Below are 21,423 nucleotides of genomic sequence, written 5' to 3'. Positions count from 1 at the left end.
ATCCTTACATGATTTTGGAATGACTACCTCATCTCTGTACACGACTCATACAATTATCTGTAAGGCCCCTCAGTTGAGCAGTGAATTTCAAACATAGATTCAATCACAAAGACCAGGGAGATTTTCCAATGCCTCGCAATGAAGGGCACCTATTGGTAGATGGGTAAAAAATTGTAAAAAAAAAGCAGACATTGAATATCCCTTTGAGCATGGTGAAGTTATTCATTACACTTTGGATGGTGTAGCAATGCACCCAGTCACTACAAAGATAAAAGGTGTCCTTCCTAACTCAGTCCCCGGAAAGGAAGAAAACCACTCAGGGATTTCACCATGACTTTAAAACAGTTACAGAGTTTAATGGCTGTGATAAGAGACAACTGAGAATTGATCGACAAAATTGTAGTGACTCCACAATACTAACCTAATTGACAAAGTGAAAAGAAGGAAGCCTGTAACAGAACACAAATATTCCAAAACATGCATCCTGTTTGTAACAAGGCACTAAAGTAACACTGCAAAAAAATGTGGCAAAAAAGTTAACTTTATGTCCTGAATACAAAACGTTATGTTTGGGGCAAATCCAACACAACACATCATTGAGTACCACTCTTCATATTTTCAAGCATGGTGGAGGCTGCATCAAGCATACCCATAATTAGATATTTCTGTGTTTCATGTTCAATACATTTGCAAACATTTCTAACAACTTTGTTATTATTGGGTATTGTGTGTAGATGAGTGAGAATTGTTTATTTTATTCAGGCTATATATATATAACACAACAAAATCTGGAATAAGTCAAGGGGTTTGAATACTTTCTGAAGGCGCTGTATCAATCCACAAACACAGTGTCTCTATCCCTCTACTAAACATTCGCTTTTTTCTTGGGAAGCATTGGCACTGTAGTAGGGATTCATGTACCACAATGACCTAATCAAACACGTATACAAGTCAAAGCAATTTACATAATACAATTGATCTATTACTTGTGAGAAATATGTCATTCAATTGTATTAGGATTTTTTATTCTTCCCCTCACCCTCTGCAGGAACAGGCGCATCAGTACGGTGATGGAGAGACACAGAGGGGCCAGATGTGAGTGAGTCAACAGCTAAGTGCTCTTGTTACTGTTGTTGCTTCAGAACGGAGGCCAGTGATGATTCATTGGCGGCCACGCCGCAGTGAAAGCGCCAACCAACAGGATTCATCTGATACCGCTCTCTGACCAGGCTGACGCTCAGATCTCATCACAGACTGTACTGTACCGCACAGGACAGCACTGACTGCTCTGTAATAGAGGATCTAACACCAGCCAGTCTGCCGAGACAGACTAAAAATAAGATGCAACAGAGGAAAGTGGTGAGACCTTTCATCAGTTATGAACCACACAGGATCACTGAAGTTCTCTTCTTTGATGCTCACTGCAGCCATTCAAGTTTGGGCAAGATTATTGAAATATACCGTATATAGTAATTACTATCATGTCCCGGACAATATTAGGCTAAATAGCTAAGAGCCTATTTTCAAAGGATCCCACCACCGACACCAAAAGTAATACAACTAAAAAATAAGAGAGAGAGAAAATATGACTCAAGTGTTTTGATTTGTGTGAGAATTAAGAGGAAATCTAAAGATCGACTCATTTTTCTTGACGTGCATATCCTCTTCCCTCTCTCCCATGGCTGAGTGTTCACTCTAATAGAATTGGTCTTTAATCATGTAGAAATGCCCAGGCAGCACACTGTCCATGCAGGCTCTCAGTGAGGTTCAGAGACACTGGGATAACGATAAGGAAGGGAGTGATGATGAACACCCTCAGACACCAAGGACATGAGGTTCAAAGTATTTTTTTATGGATTTCTACTCCTTAGCAACACAAATGTGACCGATTTATCTACAGCTCATTAAAATACATTGTTTTAGAATAGTTTAAAAAAATATATTCTGAGTTAGAATGTGAAGAAACGTTTCCCTGAACTGAATTGTGGTGCAGACGACTTCTGTTTTTAATTGAATGTAGACAAACAATTTAAACAGTATTACAGTTAATGGTCATTGCACCTAACATCAACTAAGGACTCTTCATGTAAACCTTATGGGGTATAGGATTCTGCATATGACTCATAGCATTGGTAATGACACATTAATGTACTGTCATGACACCTATCTATAGAATGGCGTCGGAGAGGATGGTTGACATCTTACGTGCTCCTAACCAACGGTGTTTTTTTGTTTGTTTGTTTTTTGCGTTGTTTATAACTTATTTTGTACATTATGTTGCTGCTACTGTCTCTTATGACCAAAAATACCTTCTGGACATCAGAACAGCGATTACTCATCACAAGCTGGAAAGAAGCTTTTTCCTTTAACGAGTCCGACGTGAAGGATATACTGTTTTCCTGGGAACAGGCCCAAATCCCCGTCACTTGCCAGAAGAGAAGACAGACAAAAATGGGGAGGAGGTCGGGCTGCCTTCTGAAAATTCGTAGGCGAGCGAGTAAACCCCCACTGCCATCCATTCTATTGGTCAACGTGCAATCATTGGAAAAGGAAATCGACGACCTACAAGCAAGACTAAACTACCAACGGGACTTTCAAAACTGTAATATCTTATGTTTCACCGAGTAGTGGCTGAACGACGACATGAAGAATAAACAGCTGGCGGGTTTTACACTGTATCGGCAGGATAGAACAGCATCCTCTGGTAAGACGAGGGTTGCCAGTCTATGTATAGTTGTAAACAACAGCTGTTGCAGGATATCTAAGGAAGTCTCAAAGTTTTGCTCACCTGAGGTAGAGTATATCATGATAAGCTGTAGACCACACTATCTACCTAGATTTTTCATCTGTATTTTTCATAGCTGTCTACATACCACCACAGACCAATGCTGGCACTAAGACCGCACTAAATGAGCTGTATACCGCCATAAGCAAACAGGAAAATGCTCATCCAGAGGCGGCACTCCTAGTGGCCGGGGACTTTAATGCAGGGAATCTTACATCCATTTTACCAAATCTCTACCAGCATGTTAAATGTGCAACCATCTCTACTCCCCACACAGAGATGCGTACAAAGCTCACCCTCCATTTGGAAAATCTGACCATAACTCTATCCTTCTGTTTCCTGCAATAATTAAAGCAGGAAGCACCAGTGACTCAGTCAATAAAAAGTGGTCAGATGAAGCAGATGCTAAGCTATAGGACTATTTTGCTGACACAGACTGGAATATGTTCCGGGATTCTTCCGATGGCATTGAGGAGTACACCACATCAGTCACTGGCTTCATCAATAGGTGCATTGATGACGTCATCCCCACAGTGACTGTATGTACATACCCCAACCAGAAGCCATGGATTACAAGGAACATCCACACTGAGCTAAAGGGTAGAGCTGCCGCTTTCAAGGAGTGGGAGTCTAACCCGGAAGCGTATAAGAAATCCCTCTATGCCCTGCGACGAACCCTCAAACAGGCAAAGGGTCAATACAGGACTATGATCGAATCGTACTACAACGGCTCCGACGCTCGTTGGATGTGGCAGGGCTTGCAAACTATTACAGACTACAAAGGGAAGCACAGCCGAGAGCTGCCCAGTGACACGAGCCTACCAGACGAGCTAAACTACTTCTATGCTCGCTTCGAGGCAAGTAATACTGAAGCATGCATGAGAGCATCAGCTTTTCCGAACGACTGTGGGATCACCGTCTCCTCAGCCGATGTGAGTAAGACCTTTAAACAGGTCAACATTCACAAGGCCGCAGGGCCAGACGGATTACCAGGATGTGTACTATACTCCGAGACGACCATAGTCCCAGACTATTTACATTGCCCCCCCTCCCTCTTTTACGCTGCTGCTACTCTCTGTTATATACCTTGTATGCATAGTCACTTTAATAACATGTACATAAATACCTCAACTACCTTTACTAACCGGTGCCCCCGCACATTGACTCTGTACTGGTACCCCCTGTATATAGCCTCGCTATTGTTATTTTACTGCTGCTTTTTAATGATTTGTTATTGTTATTTCTTATTGTTATTTTTTGGGGAGGGGGGGGGGGGTTATTGGTTAAGGGCTTGTAAGAAAGCATTTCACTGTAAGGTCTACACCTGTTGCATTCGGCGCATGTGGCAAATACAATTCGATTTATTGAGCAGTCTGAATAAAAGGGCAGGTGTGGCAGATCACACTAAATGACCAGAGATCCATTCTCATCTAAGAAGACCACAATGCACAATGAGCTCCAGAATAATGTAGCACTTCCACTGGACTCCACTTGACTGTGGTTGGGCAAATTTGGACCTCGCTCTCTCTACACTGTCCTAGCTTACGACATTGTCTTAATTAACATGAGGGGTGGGGTGGAATTTGAGAATGAAAGTACAATGTCTATATGACTCACTATGGCTATATTCAGAACCCTGTTGTTCATCCATTCAAATTGTGGTTGCATCCCAAATGGCACCCTGATCCCTACTTTTGCACTACTTTTGACTAGAGCTCTATGGGCCCTAGGGAATAAGGTGCCATTTGGGGTGCACTCTGTAAATCAATGTTTATGCTACTCAGTGACCCAGTAGTGGTCAAATGGAGGCAGAGTGACATTTTCCACCTGTAGTTCTGCCATCAGCTTACTGACAAGGAAGGTTGAACACCCAACTGACCTTTCGCCCGTTCTGTGCATGTTATGGGCTACATGCTCAGAGATGGAGGAGACCTGTCTCCAATACCTTTTCATGTACCTCACAGTCGACGAAAGGGAACCTCCTTTGCTTTGGAAATCACGACTCAACAGTAGCCATCTGCTATCTTACAGAAGCATTGTAATCTGTCCAAATTTAAAACAGCACACAGTACACATATCACCAGGGGTCAGGGAACAGAACTGAAAACCGGAAAGAACGAAAGTGATCTATACTATTCTTGAACAGAACCATGGGAACCGGTTAATAACATTATTTTACATTCCGGGCATCCATTTGCAAAAAAAAATAAAAAATGCAACAAAGCTTCTATGCAAAGCCCTCACTCTTTTTCCAGTGTCTGCCTGCCTGCTACTGAATTTACAAGTATGATTCAGAAATTAGGAAGAGAGATTTGTTATTAGAGAAGAATGGATTAACTTTTTCAATGCTAGTTAAGGATACTAAATAGTTATCACGTTTGACATTGGATTTATTAACTACAAATGTTTTATTTTTGATTCTGGTGCAGCTCTGCACACACACACTAGCTAGCTAGTTTTGGTCCAACGTTAAACCATCTCTCTGAAGTTCAAAGACATTCAATGATCCTTCATAGAAGCTGCTCCTCCATAGGTATAATTCTGAATATTAATGGTTACTTTTTTTTGGTTCAAACCGGTTCGGAACTTTCTTTTGCCGGTCGGAACAGTGGAACTGAACAAAAAAAATATTGGTTCTGTTATGAACGATATGATTGGGGGGGAAATGGTTCCAACCCCTGCATGTCACACTTCCCTCCAGAAATAGAATTGAACACGGAAGTTAATTGCTCTAGTAGTGTTGTCTAGTGATACATCCTTGCACAACAGGCTAAAACTCAAGCAGCACACAAAGTTAATTTGTATAGATAGCCCAAGCTAGACCCAGTGGTGTCTATCGAGTCCAAAACCACAACACTCAGTGTGGTAGAGTGTAAGGTTCATTAAATTCAATTTTCCGCAATCTGGGGGTGAATGGAATTGAGTGCTTTGCCGTTTCAGATTGGTGCTGCGTTCCTCAAGTTGGTTTATTATATGACACACGCTTTGTATCAGGAAGCAAGGTTTGGTTCAGTATAACTGAAGCCTTAAACAAGCTTTATATCAAGAATATCAGTGTAAGGTTTGAGTGGATATGGATTCTCGGCTTATAAGATTGAAACTGTATTGCGTTAGGTTAGGTTCAGGCTGTGTGCTACGATAGCAGTGGGACTGCTAGTTCAGTATGGCATTGTCTTTGTGGTTCATTGGATGAGCTGTGTATTGGCTGACTCCGTGGTTCAGTATTAGGATGTACACAGACAGTAATGAAGGCAGACAGGCCGAACTGCCGCAGAGGGAAATTGTTCTGCTCGCCCCCGCCTACGTTCTCTACCACGTTTCCACTGAGCGAGTCAAGGGAGACCAAGCACAGCGACCCCAAAGACAACAGACAACAACAAGCTATTTTACAGGGTGAATCCCTCACGTTAAACAACAACATTTCTTGGCTCCAGTATCTCAACCCTCCTGTTCACCTTGTTGACAACATTATACGAGACAACATGGAGGAGTAAAGTGGGGTGAAGGAGGAGGGTGAACTGAGAATCCCCTCTTAATTTTTTCCCATTCTTTTAGCCCCAGCGGTGCACATTATCCCCCCTGCTCTTATTAGACCTAGTCTCTGTGCTAAGAGGCACCATTAAATATTGACCAAACCAAGCCACACCCCCCTGTCATCCCCCATAAGCCATCCTCCCACCCCTTATTGGATTCTACACAGACCATACATAGAGTAGGTAGGAGACAGATATACTACAGCCCACCCCCACTATAGGTCTACTGAGCGCACTACCCCCGACTCTATATTTCCCTGTGGACCTTTCTAGAGAGGTATGAAGGTCAATCTCACAGCTGCATCACTAGAGGAAAGTGTGCACAGTATATTAAGAAAACGCCAGAGAGCTGGCGAAGCAAACAAGATATGGTCAGTTCAAAAATGTCTATTAGTGTCGCCCACTGCCACATCTCGAGGCTGTCAGGCTGATCCACCGGCTGTGTAGTTTTGTCTAATTTAGTGACTGGATATCTGAAAGATGTGCTGTGGAGACACACACACATGCATGCAAATACACTCTAAAAATACCTCACATCCGAGCCAGCGAATGACAGGCAGGTAGATGCACGCTTCAATGTTAGCTACGTGAATCCATAATACAGTTGAAATTAATGTTTTTTAGAGGAGTTGAGCAGATTTGGGGCGTCTGGGCCAATAAGAGGGTTAGAGGGGGGCGGGTATGCAGAAGTCGGCACATTGGGGAATTGGACTTGACACCGCTGAGATCTGTCATGACTGTCTTGATCAGGTCAGGTTACAGGAGACCACAACCCTACAGATTATCTCTCAACCCCAACAGAAGAAGAGAGATCTAGGGGTCTGAAGACGTGGGGGATTTTATGGCCCCCACGCCCCTGGTAAATCTCAGGCCACAGACAAATTCCTTTGTCCTGTCACTATAGAGAACCAGCCTCAGAACATTAAACATGAACTAAAGGGACTTTGGAACAATGGTTTTCGTCAGCCACAATGGTGGTCATGACGATAGATGGACTATGAAAATGTATGTAATTTTTGTTCTGTTATTAAGGTTAATAGATGACGTTATTACGAAAACATTGTAATGTGAAGGGTTTTCCTAGTATATGTCTGATGTTTATACATTGTACGTTGTATGGAAAATATCCAAATCAAAAAGAATGTTTTGGGGAAGATGAAATGTTAAGTTAGTTGTCTAAAATGGGATTTGAGAAAAATCTAGCCCTTGCCTCATTAACTTGGTATGCCCAGAGAATTGCCCTAAAGGCGGCCTTGCCCACTTCTGACCCAAGGGTATAAAACCTGTGAGTATAGAATTTCCAACAAGACTACGTGACCCCAGCTGCAGCAGGGTCTTAAAAAGTCAACAAACCCAGAACGCAACGCAAGTTTGAGGACAAAGAAATCCTTTTCTACCCAAGCTACGGATGAGTAGCTGTGTCTAAGCGGGTGAATTCTAGTCGAACCACCTAGCCTCCATCTCCCATCGAATCGTGGTATCTAAAGGGTTTCATTCCTATGCTGTGAGCTCTGAGCTACAGAGCTGTCTGGCCTCAGAAGACCCCTTCCAGAGAAAGGGGTGAGGGAACAGACTCCTAAGCAAAAAAGGACACTGACACCGAGAAGACGGTCAGAGAGGTGCGCCAGAGTAGCGCATCATCGAATAGCTGAAGGCCTATGCAGAGAATCCCCGGAGATCATTCCCACGTAATTACATCATTATATTCTGACCCATAAGAGCGGCAGTTTGAGGAAAGGCTAGGGTTAGAATAGCATAGCTGACAAATTCACCCAAATGTATATTTCTCTTGTGTACTTCTTTCTGTTCTCTCGCTTTTGAAATTCCCATTGTGGGTAACACGCGCCATATTGTGTTGGCCCGTTATACTAAGTTCTAATCAATAGCCTATAATGTGTTTTGTCTATGTGTATCTTTTATCATAATTTTAGCTTTTTAGTAAATAAATATTCAACTAAGATTGGTGTGGTACGAATTAATTAGTGGGACCCGGGTCCATGCAGATTCACGGGCTATACGACGTTCAGAACGAGACAGTTAGAGGCAACTGGTTAATTAGCGGCTGTTGTAAAATCGATATTCTGATATTCTTTGAGTTAATTTGGGAAATAGAAACTCAATAAAAACTAGTTTTCCCATGGTGCCCCAGGTTAATGAGTTAATAATTGCTTGATTCAGTTAATCATGTAATTAGAAACTTGTAATCATTCGATGAGCAACAGTCGTCACATTAACTAATACAACGTCACAACATATTGGTGCCCCCTGTGAGGAATCTAATATAGGAATAGGCTGCACTGTTGGGTTAATTCCATACCAATTGTGTAATAAGATACATAGATACCATTAATAGCTATAGGCAGGATTGGTGCGGGAGAGAAGCGTGTGTGTGTGCGACGTTCAATTGAGGTCTACTGAATGCTACGAGCCAGGGCATATGTACCGGCCGATGCAGGCATTCTGAGAATAATAGTTGTTGGGCCCAACTTAGTGTTATTTCTGTTGAGCGCTTTCGGGAGCGACCTGACTCGGTCAAAAGCAATTGCTAGAGCAGAGGACATATGAGCCAGCCATTACGGAAATTGGAGTAGATATATTCGTTTGACCGAAGCGAACTCATCATCTCTCCACCTCTCGCATTAGGTAACGTGAAGAGTTAAGGGTTGAACGTGAGACATCACCAAGTAAACCCGTTCCCTTATTGGAGGGAACTTTCCTTGTGAGGTGGGGTGGAAACCCCGCACAAGGAAAGCTAAGCATTGTACCAGATGCTAAGCTAACAAAGGACAGCAGCCATTGTTGTTGTCCCCTTTGTTCATAGTGAATTCTCGCGCCAGGCGGGAATCCTGTGAGATCTCAGCCTGAGCTATCAGTAACCTCTGGCAACGAATCGCCAGTCATTTTTCGTTAAATAATTCAGGTTACGCTGTAGGATACCAAACCAGTCTCAACTGATTGGATAATATTGTCTTTCAATTTTATACATACATTAAATCGGTACACTACCTTTCCAGGTTGATTATTGGAATAATACACAAACTAATGTGTTATAACCAATGAGACATGGTTAAACTGTTCCACATTAATTTATAGATAGCAACTATTTCAGGTTAATTAAAGCTAATCCCTGTAGCCTATACGGGGTTGACTAATCATTCAAATTGATTAATAAATGAAATATATTTTTACCAGCTTAATGGTGTTATTTTAAATAATTCAGGATATGCTGTACGATATCTAACCAGTCTCAACTGATTGGATATCATTGGCTCATTCAATTTAACACATACATTAAATTGTTACACTACCTTTCCAGGTTGATTATTGGAATAATACGCAAACTAATGTGTTCTAACCAATGAGACATAGTAAAACTTTTCAACATTAACTTAGAGATAGCAACTATTTCAGGTCAATTAAAGTTAAAATTTCCAAATAGCCTATACAGGGTAGATTTATTAATTAAAATCGATTTAATCAATTAAATCTGTTTTGGCAAGTTCAGTAATAACCAACCCACATTACTGACCCAGTCTTGATGATTCATTGACGTTTACAAACTGAGTTAAATCGTGTTTGCAGCCTCCAACTCAAAAACCCCAAACATTACGTAAATTGAAACAACTGATAATCATAACAATGAGCAATCCATCAAATGGGTTTCCACCCATTTCCCCTCTAATCAGTGGACCTTCACCCACGGAAAGAAGGATTGTTGACCTCAGCAACGATGCAAATCCTAACTATGCCGAGGGGCTGGAAATGTTAGATTTCGATGTCATAAGCGAGAAAAGCGCAGACATCTCCAATCGAAAATCAAATCTAGAGTCGGCTTTCTATTCCGCAACAAAGCCTCCTTCACTCACGCCGCCAAACTTACCCTAGTAAAACTGACTATCCTACCGATCCTCGACTTCGGCGATGTCATCTACAAAATTGTTTCCAACACTCTACTCAGCAAACTGGATGCAGTTTATCACAGTGCCATCCGTTTTGTCACTAAAGCACCTTATACCACCCACCACTGCGACCTGTATGCTCTAGTCGGCTGGCCCTCGCTACATATTCATCGCCAGACCCACTGGCTCCAGGTCATCTACAAGTCCATGCTAGGTAAAGCTCCGCCTTATCTCAGTTCACTGGTCACGATGGCAACACCCACCCGTAACACGCGCTCCAGCAGGTGTATCTCACTGATCATCCCTAAAGCCAACACCTCATTTGGCCGCCTTTCGTTCCAGTTCTCTGCTGCCTGTGACTGGAACGAATTGCAAAAATCGCTGAAGTTGGAGACTTTTATCTCCCTCACCAACTTCAAACATCTGCTATCTGAGCAGCTAACCGATCGCTGCAGCTGTACATAGTCTATCGGTAAATAGCCCACCCATTTTTACCTACCTCATCCCCATACTGTTTTTATTTATTTACTTTTCTGCTCTTTTGCACACCAATATCTCTACCTGTACATGACCATCTGATCATTTATCACTCCAGTGTTAATCTGCAAAATTGTAATTATTCGCCTACCTCCTCATGCCTTTTGCACACAATGTATATAGACTCTCCTTTTTTTCTACTGTGTTATTGACTTGTTAATTGTTTACTCCATGTGTAACTCTGTGTTGTCTGTTCACACTGCTATGCTTTATCTTGGCCAGGTCGCAGTTGCAAATGAGAACTTGTTCTCAACTAGCCTACCTGGTTAAATAAAGGTGAAATAAATAAATAAAAAAGATGCTCTTCAAAATAGACCATCAGGCGGAGGCCTGGTAAAGGTTTTCTCCAGTTTAGCCCTCAACTAGCAGAGAGCAGAGATGGACAGTGCACCAGTGCCTCAGTGCCCAGCAGAGGCACGAGCAGGAAGCTGGTGAGTTCAGGGCACAGGTGGAGAGAACCAGGGAGCTGGCATCGAAAGCCGAAAAGGATAAGCTACTACTAGCCGAGGAACTGTGTGTGAGGACAGATAAATTGGAAGATCTGTCTAACACTTACAGTGCCTTGCGAAAGTATTCGGCCCCCTTGAACTTTGCGACCTTTTGCCACATTTCAGGCTTCAAACATAAAGATATAAAACTGTATTTTTTTGTGAAGAATCAACAACAAGTGGGACACAATCATGAAGTGGAACGACATTTATTGGATATTTCAAACTTTTTTAACAAATCAAAAACTGAAAAATTGGGCGTGCAAAATTATTCAGCCCCTTTACTTTCAGTGCAGCAAACTCTCTCCAGAAGTTCAGTGAGGATCTCTGAATGATCCAATGTTGACCTAAATGACTAATGATGATAAATACAATCCACCTGTGTGTAATCAGGTCTCCGTATAAATGCACCTGCACTGTGATAGTCTCAGAGGTCCGTTAAAAGCGCAGAGAGCATCATGAAGAACAAGGAACACACCAGGCAGGTCCGAGATACTGTTGTGAAGAAGTTTAAAGCCGGATTTGGATACAAAAAGATTTCCCAAGCTTTAAACATCCCAAGGAGCACTGTGCAAGCGATAATATTGAAATGGAAGGAGTATCAGACCACTGCAAATCTACCAAGACCTGGCCGTCCCTCTAAACTTTCAGCTCATACAAGGAGAAGACTGATCAGAGATGCAGCCAAAAGGCCCATGATCACTCTGGATGAACTGCAGAGATCTACAGCTGAGGTGGGAGACTCTGTCCATAGGACAACAATCAGTCGTATATTGCACAAATCTGGCCTTTATGGAAGAGTGGTAAGAAGAAAGCCATTTCTTAAAGATATCCATAAAAAGTGTCGTTTGAAGTTTGCCACAAGCCACCTGGGAGACACACCAAACATGTGGAAGAAGGTGCTCTGGTCAGATGAAACCAAAATTGAACTTTTTGGCAACAATGCAAAACGTTATGTTTGGCGTAAAAGCAACACAGCTGAACACACCATCCCCACTGTCAAACATGGTGGTGGCAGCATCATGGTTTGGGCCTGCTTTTCTTCAGCAGGGACAGGGAAGATGGTTAAAATTGATGGGAAGATGGATGGAGCCAAATACAGGACCATTCTGGAAGAAAACCTGATGGAGTCTGCAAAAGACCTGAGACTGGGACGGAGATTTGTCTTCCAACAAGACAATGATCCAAAACATAAAGCAAAATCTACAATGGAATGGTTCAAAAATAAACATATCCAGGTGTTAGAATGGCCAAGTCAAAGTCCAGACCTGAATCCAATCGAGAATCTGTGGAAAGAACTGAAAACTGCTGTTCACAAATGCTCTCCATCCAACCTCACTGAGCTCGAGCTGTTTTGCAAGGAGGAATGGGAAAAAATTTCAGTCTCTCGATGTGCAAAACTGATAGAGACATACCCCAAGCGACTTACAGCTGTAATCGCAGCAAAAGGTGGCGCTACAAAGTATTAACTTAAGGGGGCTGAATAATTTTGCACGCCCAATTTTTCAGATTTTGATTTGTTAAAAAAGTTTGAAATATCCAATAAATGTCGTTCCACTTCATGATTGTGTCCCACTTGTTGTTGATTCTTCACAAAAAAATACAGTTTTATATCTTTATGTTTGAAGCCTGAAATGTGGCAAAAGGTCGCAAAGTTCTAGGGGGCCGAATACTTTCGCAAGGCACTGTATAACAAAGAACGCAAACAAACTCTTGACCAAGTCCGTATTCTAAAGGAACAACTTGTTTTAGCCAAAACTAAATATGATGAAGTCCACGCAAAGCTAGATGAATCTAACGAGCTAGCTAGAAACCGGGGTAAGCAACTTGATGCCCTGTAAGCGGTTGTGAATGAAACCACTCAAAGCAATAATGCTCTATTTCAAAAGCTGCAGACCAAAGGCGATCAATTAAATGAACACAATGACCAAGTTGGAGGACAAAACAGCAGAAGTCATTGAAGTCGCTGATTTAATGAAGGATGAGAAAGACCAGGTGAGAAAGTTGGAAAAGGTGACCTCTAAACAAAAGGAGGACATTCTTAGCAGACATAGAGGACGCCTTGGATGGCTACCCAAATGCTGCGAATGCAGACAGGCTCTACCTTTTGAAGCGAACGTCCAACAGACATGTGACAAGGTTCATCCGTCTACAAGAGCAACACGTGCAAAACGACTACGCTAAACTTGCCACGGTTTTGAAAATAGAATTCAGTGGTTCTGTGACTCGCAAACACAATAGCTCGTTAGCTAACAATATCAGACAAGCTCGAAATGAACATCCACAAGACATTCTTTTTGGAAGTCGGTTTCTCAGAGCACTGCCTTAGCGCTGGGTTGTACCACAAATACGACCACGACAAACGTGTGGTAGCTTACGCGAGCAAAACACTCAACCCTGCTGAACACAAATACTCAGACTGCGAAAAAGCGCTGCTGTCGACAGTCTAGGCAATCAAACACTTCACCAGTTATGTCGGCGGTCAAAAGGTGATCATAGAAACAAGTCACCAGCCTGTGACTTTTCTGAAATGCCAGCGAATCTGTGAGGGTTGGCTTATGATGCTGCAGAACCATGATGTAGTAATCAACTACGCAAAAGCGAAAAACCTGCCTTTGGGCAGTGCTTTGGCGGTGTGTCAACGCTGTGGTGAAATGGACTCCGCACCACTCCGCATCCGATGAAACTGACTCCGCACCACTCCCGCGTGACATTGCTACTTCGAACCATCACTACTTCGAAGAGAACGTGTGTCTTGAAATGCCAATGGCATTTGTAGATAGCTGTTCTTACCGCCATCTAGACCACTTGAAAGCTGGGGTGGGGTTGGTATGGCACAACAACATTCCGTGCAAACCACTTCAATTTCAGCTTGGCAACAAGACCAGCCAGTTTGCAGAAGTGGCTGGCGTGCTGATCACCCTGCAAACGGCGGTGAAACACGAATTGTCAGAACTAGCGATCTGCACTGACTCAAACTACACGAGACTCACCTTCTTATGCCACTTGCCATTTTGGAAACAAAAGCACAGGACTACTTCAAGTGGTAAATAGGTGAAAAACAAAGAGCTCATCCTAGCTTGTGATGACCTCATCACCAAACACGACATACATGGTATTGCAAGAAAGTCAAGGGACACTCCAAATCACCTGGTCGTGACAAACTTGGCAACAACCATGCCGACAGCATGGCGAAATCCGGTGCAATTCACTGCACCCCTTGGGTGGTTGATGCTCGAGACGAAAAAAAAACACTGAGGAAGCTATGGTGTCTGCGGTAAAGCGTAGCCATGTAGCACCACAGAAAATGTCTTCGCACGAACATAATGTGTTGCTAACGCATTCCTGAATAGCAATCTGGTAGCAATGCAACACCAAGATGAGTCCCTGGTATTCCATTCGGATCCTGTCAACCACCCAGTGTCCGAACTGGCTTTGGCAGGTTCACATGACTTGCAACGCAAGGGTGTGTCTTACCCCTGGAGCTCGATCCAGATCGACTGGGTCGGCCCAGTTGCCAGGTCAGCCAGAGGCAACAAGTATCTCCTCACAGTGACTTGCACATTCACAAAGTGGGTGGAGTGCCTGCCGGCGACCAATGACACAGCGGAAACCACGGCCGTTCTTTTGTAAAAACCTCGTTTTCAGTCGTTTCGGCCTGCCAGGAGATACCGTGGACAGCGACAGAAGAACCCACTTTTCGGCAGCTGTAATAACTGAACTGTGGAGGCTTCTGGGAGTCAAAGCTAAACTCCACATACCACCCTAGGAGCTCGGGCAGGGTAGAAAGGAGCAACCAAACAATTGTCAGAATCTTGAGGAAGTATGTTGCAGCCAACCACAAAGATTGGGACCTCAAACTCCCATTGGTACTGATGGCGATCAGAGCCACACGCAACAGGTCTACAGGAATAACACCCTTCGAGATGATGACGGGCTGGCAAATGACGCTTCCACTGCATCTCCTGTACCAACCGGGAGATGTCGCCGCAGACACCGCCTTCATGGCTCATCAATACGGGACCGACCTGCGGAACCATCTCCAGACTACCTTTATGTATGCTCAAGGACAGTTGGAAAGAAGTGCAGAAGGTGACAAGACCCATTACGACAAAAAGGCCTCACACCAGGTGTTCGAGGTCGGGGATAAGGTGTGGTACTACATATACACCAAACCCGAGGGCGTCGCCACAAAGTTCCTGCCCCACTGGACGGGGCCACACGAGATTGTGGTGAAGCTATCACCTGTAGCTTACCAGATCAGAATCAGCAAAGGTCGACAAAACGCCACATTAAAGTGGGTCCACCGGAACCAAATCAAGTTACACTCCCCCCATGGGAATAGAAGGGGTGCTAGCCAGCACCAAATAGATAAAAACCTAGCAAAGTCAGAGGTACTAAGAAAGTTCTTAAGTACCCTCAGCTGATCCCTTCCAGGAGATCAGTACATTGCACCTAACATCTCTTGTTTGCTTCCCAGCTACCAGATAAACAGCTGTTGACACTATTGATATTGTCCTGTGCTGTACTGTTTCAAATTAGAAAACCAGAAAAATAGTTGTCAAAACATTGTTTGTTTACAAAAACGGAAAACTTAAATAATCCAAACTATCTCTGATTATGCGTTTCTTATGCGTTTCTGTAGGATGGAGTTCCTTTGGCTGATCCTGATACTCGCCCTGGTCAAAACCAACCCAGCAGACGTAATCACGAACAGACCCCCTACGGGAATCATTCTCCGCGACGACCCAGGACTCCTCATGACTAACTGCAGAGTACACATGCAGAGGGTGTATGTCCGCCTAGATGCAAAGAATGTGTACCGCCAACACATTCCACCTGCGGCGCACTTGAGTTGGGCCGGGGCTGACTGGACCAGCCAGGCAATTAAGCACGCCCAGCTAGACACTGCCCATATGTTGGCCCAACTCAAAAAGTTCACAGTAACCCAGTCAGAACTAGCAGAGCCCAGGCGAGAGAAACGATTCGTTGGGGCGCTACTATCGATAGGGACAGCCGTAGGGTCACTATTTGCCCTAGGTACCACTGCCGTCAACGCAGTCAGTCTAGCCACAGTCAAGAGAAATGTTAGGGAGATTACTGAAGAGATGCCACTTATCCAGCAGCAGATGAAGGCACAGTCCCTCAGGTTGCAACATGTGGGAAAGTCTCTACAGGACACTATTCTGGTGGTCAACACACACGCTACTCTCCTGAACAAAACTCTCCTGTCTGTAGGAAATCTAGCAGAGGTCATGAACCATGACTATGCCCATGTCCAATTGGTTCGATTGTTACTGGAGGATTTTCTCTGTGAAGTTAGCTCTTCTATGGACCACTTGGCCATGAATAGAATCCCCTCATATCTAGTGCCCCTCTCAATGGTGCACAACATATTGACCTCAGCTACTTCAACCACGATAAGGCCATTACAGTCACATTTGGCCTATAGTCTGGGGTCGGCCATCCCAATACACGTTGATGTTGGTCGTAATGAAGTGGGATTTCTACTGACGCTGCCGGTTGTTGAACTGGAGAATATCTACAGATTGAAAACAGTTCTCAATGTAGAATTTTGGCACGACAGTACCCACGTAAAGATAACCACGCCCCAGGTGTAGCTTACCAGGAAAACAACCCAGATTTCTATCTCACCCCTAACCTCTTAATGTGTCCACTACCTCTGTCCTAGCAAACTGTTTGTCAGGGATAACACTGAGTGTCTTTGTGGTATTTAAGCTATCACCAGCGAAGAACGCTGTAGAGCCAAACTAACAGCCAGGGATGGGGCCACCACCACACAAGTGGAGGTGGTAGGGAACCGATGGCTGGCCAACACACCGTTTGCGTTCGCCACTATGACTTATGAACGCCATGACTCCATCACCCAATTGAACCTCCCCAACCAGACTGTTTTTGTTAAGGTACCAGAGGGGGCGATTATTCACATAGACAACCTCACTCTATACCAACTTCCCGACGACAGGATAGACACAGAGATTGAAATGCCGGACGCTTTTGCTAAATGTCCCCTTGAGTTACCACAAGCCATTCAAAACCAAATCCAGTACGAGGGACCCCATGACTGATGAGCTTAGCGTACGGGATGAGACACTTTTAGTTGACCCGACTGACTACCGACCAAAAGATTGGTCTGTCGCCCGCTCTTGGACGGTGCCGTACAGTATCCTGACTGTTACCATGATCCTTGGTCTTATTTCCCTTGGCGTGTGCACCTACTACGTACACAGGCGCACACGTGCAATGGAAGACCTAATGAGGTCTTATACTAGGATCACCCGTGGGACGGAAGTGATTCCGATTTTTGGAAAGTTGGCAATAGATCCTGAAACCCCCTTAGGGGGCCCAGTCCCAGCCTCCTCTCCTGAACTCGTTAGGTCAGCCCAGTAGTGTGCCCAATGTAAGCTTTGGCCTCAGGGGCCAAGTTTTTCCAAGTGCCTTAACTACCCACCTGCAAGTAGGATCACCCTAGAAATGACATTAGAGACAATGCCATGATAGAGTCATTTAGCCAAGACCTTGGACATATATAGAACATAGTCCAAATTAGATGATTAAGGTGTGGTAGACACATTTTGTATACTTTTACGTTTTCATTCCATTATTTTTTGTTTAATTTCCTTTAACACTTAGGAAGCAGTAGAGCTCAATGCTGCTCGTTTGGGGAGGAAATGTAATGATGTATTGCCTGAGTGTTGTGCGTTATTAACGTCTGCAAAGTTACTGCCTAGGTCCACTTGCCGGGGGGGGGGGGGGGGACTGCTATGATGATCCACAAACCAGGATATCCGATGATCATTCTTATGGTGGGTTGCAACATGCAGAATCATTCCAAGTTGAACCTACCAGAGGGGGACTGTCATGACTGTCTTGATCAGGTCAGGTTACAAGAGACCACAACCCTACAGATTATCTCTCAACCCCAACAGAGGAGGAGAGATCTAGGGGTCTGAAGACGTGGGGGATTTTATGGCCCCCACGCCCCTGGTAAATCTCAGGCCACAGACAAATTCCTTTGTCCTGTCACTATAGAGAACCAGCCTCAGAACATTAAACATGAACTAAAGGGACTTTGGAACAATGGTTTTCGTCAGCCACAATGGTGGTCATGACGATAGATTGACTATGAAAATGTATGTCATTTTTGTTCTGTTATTAAGGTTAATAGATGACGTTATTACGAAAACATTGTAATGTGAAGGGTTTTCCTAGTATATGTTTGATGTTTATACATTGTACGTTGTATGGAAAATATCCAAATCAAAAATAATGTTTTGGGGAAGATGAAATGTTAAGTTAGTTGTCTAAAATGGGATTTGAGAAAAATCTAACCCTTGCCTCGTTAACTTGGTATGCCCAGAGAATTGCCCTAAAGGCGACCTTGCCCACTTCTGACCCAAGGATATAAAACCTGTGAGTATAGAATTTACAACAAGACTTCGTGACCCCAGCTGCAGCAGGGTCTTAAAAAGTCAACAAACCCAAAACGCAACGCAAGTTTGAGGACAAAGAAATCCTTTTCTACCCAAGTTATGGATGAGTCGCTGTGTCTAAGCGGGTGAATTCAAGTTGAACCACCTAGCCTCCATCTCCCATCGAATCGTGGTATCTAAAGGGTTTCATTCCTATGCTGTGAGCTCTGAGCTACAGAGCTGTCTGGCCTCAGAAGACCCCTTCCAGAGAAAGGGGTGAGGGAACAGGCTACTAAGCCAAAAAGGACACTGACACCGAGAAGACGGTCAGAGAAGTGCGCTGGAGTAGCACATCATCGAATAGCTGAAGGCCTATGCAGAGAATCCCCGGAGATCATTCCCACGTAATTACATCATTATATTCTGACCCATAAGAGCGGCAGTTTGAGGAAAGGCTAGGGTTAGAATAGCATAGCTGACAAATTCACCCAAATGTATATTTCTCTTGTGTACTTCTTTCTGTTCTCTCTCTTTTGAAATTCCCATTGTGGGTAACACTGGCCATATTGTGTTGGCCCGTTATACTAAGTTCTAATCAATAGCCTATAATGTGTTTTGTCTATGTGTATATGTTTATCATCATTTTGAGCTTTTTAGTAAATAAATATTCAACTAAAATTGGTGTGGTACGAATTCATTAGTGGGACCCGGGTCCGTGCATATTCACGGGCTATACAAAGTTCAGAACGAGACTGTTAGAGGCAACTGGTTATTTAGCGGCTGTTGTAAAATCGATATTCTGATATTCTTTGAGTTAATTTGGGAAATAGAAACTCAATAAAAACAAGTTTTCCCATGGTGCCCCAGGTTAATGAGTTAATAATTGCTTGATTCAGTTAATCATGTAATTAGAAACTTGTAATCATTCGATGAGCAACAGTCGTCACATTAACTAATACAACGTCACAACAGACACAAACGGCTGAGTCCACACAAAGGGTGATGTTCCACATTAGTGCTGGGGTGTCTTATTCAGGGAGAGAGAGGTGACCTGTGAGCTGTTCCGAAGGGGAATAGGGAGTATTTATAGGACTCTGACTGAGAGGTACTTGCTGGTTTCAACGTTATATACAAAGGTGCTGTGATGTAGAAGTCTGAGTCATAGCCTCTTTAGGAATTGATTTTCTTAAAATAGGACATGGAGTGTTTGTGTGTGTATGTGTGTGTCTGCATGCATGTTTAGCCTGACTGGACCGCCCTTTAAGCTGAGAAGAGCAGTCATGATTTTTCATAGCATAGGCCTTCCCACGTATCATTACAACAACAGACGCCCTCATGTTCCACAGATTTCCTTGACCCATGGTATTCAGAAAGTTATAGGTCCAGCGCACAGCACACACATACAGTAGTTTATGCCAGACACACACCACACAAACGCTTTATTTCTGTGTGCCTCATGTCGTGTATCTTTCTTTGAGAGATGTACGCACACAAACACACAATCTTCGTTAGTGCATCTCATATACAACACTCATTAAACGTGCGAGACACAAACACACACAAACACACAGAGAGAGAGAGAGAGAAAGAAGCACTCACCAAAAACATTTTCTGTCTCCTCCAGCTGTGTGGCAGACATGGCGCAATGGGCACTGTGAAGAGAGAGGGTGTAGAGAGAGAAAGAGAGAGAAACGGAGAGGGCGAGGGGGGTAGAATTCTAGATTAGGTACTGTAGAAACAAAAACCTAACAGAGAGAGAGGGAGTGAGACAGAGACAGAGAGTGCAATCAGTTGCTGCATTTACGTATATGGACAAGTTTAGTCAGCCGTGTGACCAGCCTGCAGCCCTTTGCTTAGCTTCACCATCCCATCATCTAACAAGCCTCCTCGTCTCGTCTGTCTGCTGCAATGCTTAGCCCTGTGGCTGTTTCTCCCTGGAAGAACCCTCAAGGAAATCACATTAGGAATTTACCAGAAAATGAGCTGCGACCCCCCCCCCCCCCCCCCCCCCCCCATTTCTACTCACTCACAGATAAAAACACACTCATGCGCTAATGGGCACGTCTGCTCGGGAGCATAGTCGTCAGGGTGATTGATCGGGAGGGCTCAGCTGATCATCACACCGCTGACCCATTTCCCTGCTAGCCAGGTAATTAAACATGCAGCTAAAGAAGAGAGAATGGAGGGATGAGAGGAGAGCACAAACACACACAGGGGGTTCCACACTTTCCTAAAGGAAAAAGATGGATGATGTGTGCATTTGGGCTGGAAAGGGGTTTGAAGGTGGGTTAATGCATTACATCTCAAATGGAGGGCGTTACACTGTCGTATAAAGTATAGGCATTTTAGTGGATCAAATTGGAACTATATCTTAGAACTAACTCCAGAAATAAAATGAATAGAACATTAAGGATCAAATGAAGACACAAGGATGTTGTAAATGAAGATGATTAAAGTTGCCCCAAGCTAGCTTGTGTTGTCCTGCGAATCACCCAATCTTGTGCCCATTAACCCCCCTATCTTATCTGTGAACTCCAATCCACACTCTGGACAGCATCCTTTCTACAGTGGCTTGTAAAAGTATTCACCCCCCTTGGCATTTTTCCTATTTTGTTGCAATACAACCTGGAATTAAAATAGATTTTTGGGGGGTTTGTATCATTTAATTTACACAACATGCCTACCACTTTGAAGATGCAAAATATTTTTTATTGTGAAACAACCAAGAAATAAGACAAAAACACTTGA

General features: G+C 43.7%; 1 protein-coding gene across 1 annotated transcript in view; it reads right to left on the bottom strand.

Annotated features, from left to right (window-relative positions):
* Positions 1–20,321, bottom strand: part of LOC139421121 (sterile alpha motif domain-containing protein 14-like) — a 47,279-nt gene extending 26,958 nt beyond the window's left edge. Inside the window, exon 1 of the mRNA XM_071171678.1 lies at positions 20,275–20,321. Within this exon, the coding sequence (XP_071027779.1) occupies positions 20,275–20,314 (40 nt within the window). The 5' untranslated portion in view covers positions 20,315–20,321. The remainder of the gene's footprint in view (positions 1–20,274) is intronic.
* Positions 20,322–21,423: the final 1,102 nt, after the last annotated feature.

Source organism: Oncorhynchus clarkii, chromosome 12, assembly GCF_045791955.1.
Source record: "Oncorhynchus clarkii lewisi isolate Uvic-CL-2024 chromosome 12, UVic_Ocla_1.0, whole genome shotgun sequence".
NCBI classification, from domain to species: domain Eukaryota; kingdom Metazoa; phylum Chordata; class Actinopteri; order Salmoniformes; family Salmonidae; genus Oncorhynchus; species Oncorhynchus clarkii.
Note: the sequence above shows the minus strand (reverse complement) of the source record. Positions and strands in the feature narration are given on the sequence as shown.